This window comes from Amphiura filiformis, chromosome 10 (assembly GCF_039555335.1).
Source record: "Amphiura filiformis chromosome 10, Afil_fr2py, whole genome shotgun sequence".
Lineage (NCBI taxonomy): Eukaryota > Metazoa > Echinodermata > Ophiuroidea > Amphilepidida > Amphiuridae > Amphiura > Amphiura filiformis.
Genome location: NC_092637.1, coordinates 22,171,537 through 22,175,460, shown reverse-complemented (window position 1 = coordinate 22,175,460; position 3,924 = coordinate 22,171,537). Strand labels below are relative to the sequence as shown.

Genomic DNA, 3,924 nt, shown 5'->3' with positions numbered 1-3,924 from the left:
AACTGAGTGAAAGGATTTTGGTGACTTTTCTCAACCTGCGTCACTGACTATTGCTTGTGTGGATCCAAGATGGCCGCCGTCGCCAACCTCGGCACGATGATGCTGTGCTAAATTCAGCGCTACGTGCCGGGTGCGGTGGCTAGTAGTCTGGTTTGTGAAGGGTAACCCTCTTTTTCTCCACCAACCATGGGATTCTACAGTATAGTGAGTACATTAGTCATCAGTTTGTGCGTCGCTTCAATGGTGGTTCGTCATGCTTGCAACTACCCATTCGACACTGCTTATGTGCGTTGTGATATTTCAGCCAACACATATGAGCATGTTGTTGGGTCTAGCTCGAGCGGTATGGTTAAGAACTCATACATATCAATTATTGGGAGACCAAGTGTTGTATTAATGAACCAAACAATTGTATGCCATGATCAAGTCTTGCATGATTCTTTCGAAAATCAGAACTCATACGTTTACAATTTTGGGAGATCAAGCTTTATACCGTATTTATATCACAATAACAATTCTGACTATCCAACCATGTCAATTGCAAATATTATCTCGCCCCAAATGATCAGTGTGTTTAAGAACTCATACGCTTTAATCGATGGGAGTTACAGCTTTATATCATTATTGCTAGATGTTTCCTTTGCTATGGTCAATATGAACTCAGAAAGTAACAATATTTTTGGCATGCCATCAACTGGCAATCCAATTTACATGTACAATGTGTCCAAGTCAAACTCCATAACTCTCGCAATGAATTCCTACTTTGATGTGAATTTTGAAGGTTTGCTATGGCCTTTTAGAGTGCCATCATCACCAAATTTCTACCTATCCCTCATGTTCAGGTTCTTTCCGGCCAATATGAGCACCCTGTTGGGCAAAAATAAAACCCAGACTGGCCGGGTCAAAAAGTTAGTGCTTGCCTATCTCTGTTTGCTCTATATCTTAAACGCTGGTGATACAGAGACCAATCCCGGCCCTGATTTCCCTTGTAACATTTGCGAGGAGGAGTGTGATTGGAGCAAGTATGCGGTACAGTGTGACACGTGCGACCAATGGTACCACGCTGACTGCATGCAAATGAACACACAGACTTACGCAACACTTGAAGACAGTAATGTAACATGGATATGCTGTAATTGTGGACTTCCAAATTTTGCTAGCTCCTTATTTAGCTCTCGTACCACCTTGCTATCAAATAGTTTTGATACTTTATCATCTGTCAGCAGCGAAGATGATATTATGTCGCCAATTGCAGCATCATCCCCATTAACACAAACAAAAGTATGCATACTGAGAGAAACGTACCAAATGGTCTGACAAAGGGAAAAACCTTGTGGTAAAAAACCCTGTAAACCTAACCACCAAATGAAAGTGATGGTGGTTAACTTCCAAAGTATCAACAACAAAGTGGCCGAGCTAGCCATATGTCTTGATACTCACAAGCCAGACATCCTGATCGGAACGGAGTCGTGGCTTGCTGAGGGCGTAAGCAATAGTGAGATTTTCCCTACGGGATACTCTGTTGTTAGAAAAGATAGGCCTACAGGCAATAACGACAGAAGCCATGGTGGTATTTTTATCGCCATGAGAAGCGATCTCATTGCTTCGCACCGCATTGACCTCGATGAGCAATGTGAAATTCTCTGGGTCCAACTGGAGATAGTTGGGTCCAAGTCAGTGCTTATTGGTGCCTTTTATAGGCCGCCTGATTCAGGTGGTGATATTTTGGATCATCTTCACACCTCACTGGCTAAAATTGACATGTCTAAAGGTCACACCATATGGCTGGGTGGTGATTTTAACCTGTCCCATATCGATTGGGAAGCCCAGTCCATTATGTCAAAATGCCCCAAACCTGGCTTATGCCGTAATCTTATTGACATCACAAATGAGTTTGGTCTGGAACAAATTGTCCGGAAACCAACTCGAGGCAACAACATTCTCGACTTGTTTTTTACATCAAATTCTACCTTAGTCGAGAAATCAGTTGTTGTCCCGGGCATGAGTGACCACAATGGTATCCCTTTGGTAACTGTTCACACAAAACCTGTTATCAACAAAGCCAAGCCTAGAAAGGTATTTTCATACCATAAGGCTAACTGGGATTCCATTAAAATGACCTCACAGTCATTAGCAATGACTTCTGTGAAATTGTCCCCAGTTTAGTTACTGTTGATGAATTATGGGATGATTTCAAGTGCAGAGTCAATGCCTCCATAGATGCTAATGTGCCATCTAAGTTTGTGTCGTCTAGTAAAAACATGCCATGGGTTGATCACAAGGTAAAAAAAGCCCTTCGTCAGAAGCATAAGGCTTACAACCGAGCCAGAAAATCTGACACTCCTGAAGACTGGGAGACTTTTCGGTCCCTCAGAAAGTTTGTCAACCGCTTGACTCGTAGTAAGCATCGCAAGTATATCAGAGACACTTGTGCCACGTCGACAAAGAAATTTTGGACCTCTATTAAGAGCCAAAAAAATGACTCATTTGGCATTCCCACTCTAAAAATAAATGGTCAATTAATTACTGACAACATCATGAAAGCAAATGCTCTCAACAACCAGTTTGAATCAGTATTCACACAGGAGGACTATGTACTACCCAACATTGACAAACAACATTGCCACCAAATGCCAGATGTTAACATTACTGTAGAGGGGGTGGAAAAATTACTGACCGAACTTGACCCCGGAAAAGCGACAGGACCAGACGGCGTGCCGGCACGCATCCTGAAGATGGGAGCTAAAGAAATCGCTCCAGCCTTGACTACCATCTTCAGGCTTTCTCTTGAATCAGGCAATCTGCCGAATGATTGGAGATGCGCAAACATATCTCCAATCTTCAAGAAAGGAGACGCACCAAGCCTTCCAACTATAGACCAGTTTCACTCACGTCTATATGCTGCAAGGTGATGGAGCATGTACTTCATTCGAATATCATGCTCCATCTAGACAAATTTGATATACTGACTGACAAACAGCATGGCTTTCGCCGCAATCGTTCGTGCGAGTCTCAATTAATTCTTACGACCCATGACCTTACGAAGACCCTTGACAAGAAAGGACAGACCGACGTTGTGATTATGGACTTCAGCAAGGCTTTTGATGTGGTGCCACACAAACGGCTTATGCTGAAGCTTGACCATTACGGCATACGAGGACCGACCTACAACTGGATATCCAACTTCCTAATGCTCCGAGAGCAAAGGGTAGTTATCGGAGGTGAATGTTCGGACTGGGTCAGTGTCAAATCTGGCGTTCCGCAAGGCACTGTACTCGGTCCACTCTTATTTTTGATGTATATCAATGACCTTCCTGACGATATAACCTCCACTGTACGATTATTCGCAGACGATTGCGTAATCTACAGAACCATTTCTGGTGACCGTGACGCCGACCTTCTACAGACTGACCTTGACCGACTCACAGTGTGGGAGCATACTTGGCAAATGAAATTTAATCAAGAAAAGTGTTTTGTTATGAAAGTTACAAACTCACGCAACCCAAAAACACATACATACTCATTAAATAACACTACCCTGCAGGAGACGAACTCACACACATACCTCGGGGTAGAATTGTCAAATGACCTTAAATGGAATAAACACATAGACCATATGACTGCAAAAGGAAACCGATCATTGGGGTTCATTAAGAGAAATTTGCGTTCATGCACACAAGATATCAAAGATCTGGCATACCGCTCGCTAGTTAGGCCATCACTTGAATATTGCTCAGCGGTCTGGGACCCGTATACTACAGAACTCATACATCAGGTGGAGGCAGTTCAAAGGAGAGCGGCCCGCTTTGTAAAAAATGACTACGACAGATACAGCAGTGTTACCACCATGATCCAACAACTCCAGTGGGGAACACTAGCCAGAAGGAGAAACATCACCCGTCTAGCCATATTCCAGAAATCGAT

The 3,924-nt window shown here is 43.3% G+C and overlaps 2 protein-coding genes across 2 annotated transcripts; both read left to right on the top strand.

Annotated features, from left to right (window-relative positions):
- Positions 1–1,374: 1,374 nt before the first annotated feature.
- On the top strand, positions 1,375–2,166 carry LOC140161744 (uncharacterized). The gene has a single exon (XM_072185041.1). It carries the CDS (start codon positions 1,375–1,377, stop codon positions 2,164–2,166), a length of 792 nt encoding a protein of 263 aa, XP_072041142.1.
- A 95-nt stretch (positions 2,167–2,261) lies between these two features.
- On the top strand, positions 2,262–2,912 carry LOC140161743 (uncharacterized). The gene has a single exon (XM_072185040.1). It carries the CDS (start codon positions 2,262–2,264, stop codon positions 2,910–2,912), a length of 651 nt encoding a protein of 216 aa, XP_072041141.1.
- The last annotated feature ends 1,012 nt before the right edge of the window (positions 2,913–3,924 follow it).

What these genes read in the sequence shown, in the direction of transcription:
- LOC140161744 (XM_072185041.1), top strand. Translation starts at nt 1,375, where the DNA reads ATGGTGGTTAACTTCCAAAGTATCAACAACAAAGTGGCCGAGCTAGCC.
- LOC140161743 (XM_072185040.1), top strand. Translation starts at nt 2,262, where the DNA reads ATGCCATGGGTTGATCACAAGGTAAAAAAAGCCCTTCGTCAGAAGCAT.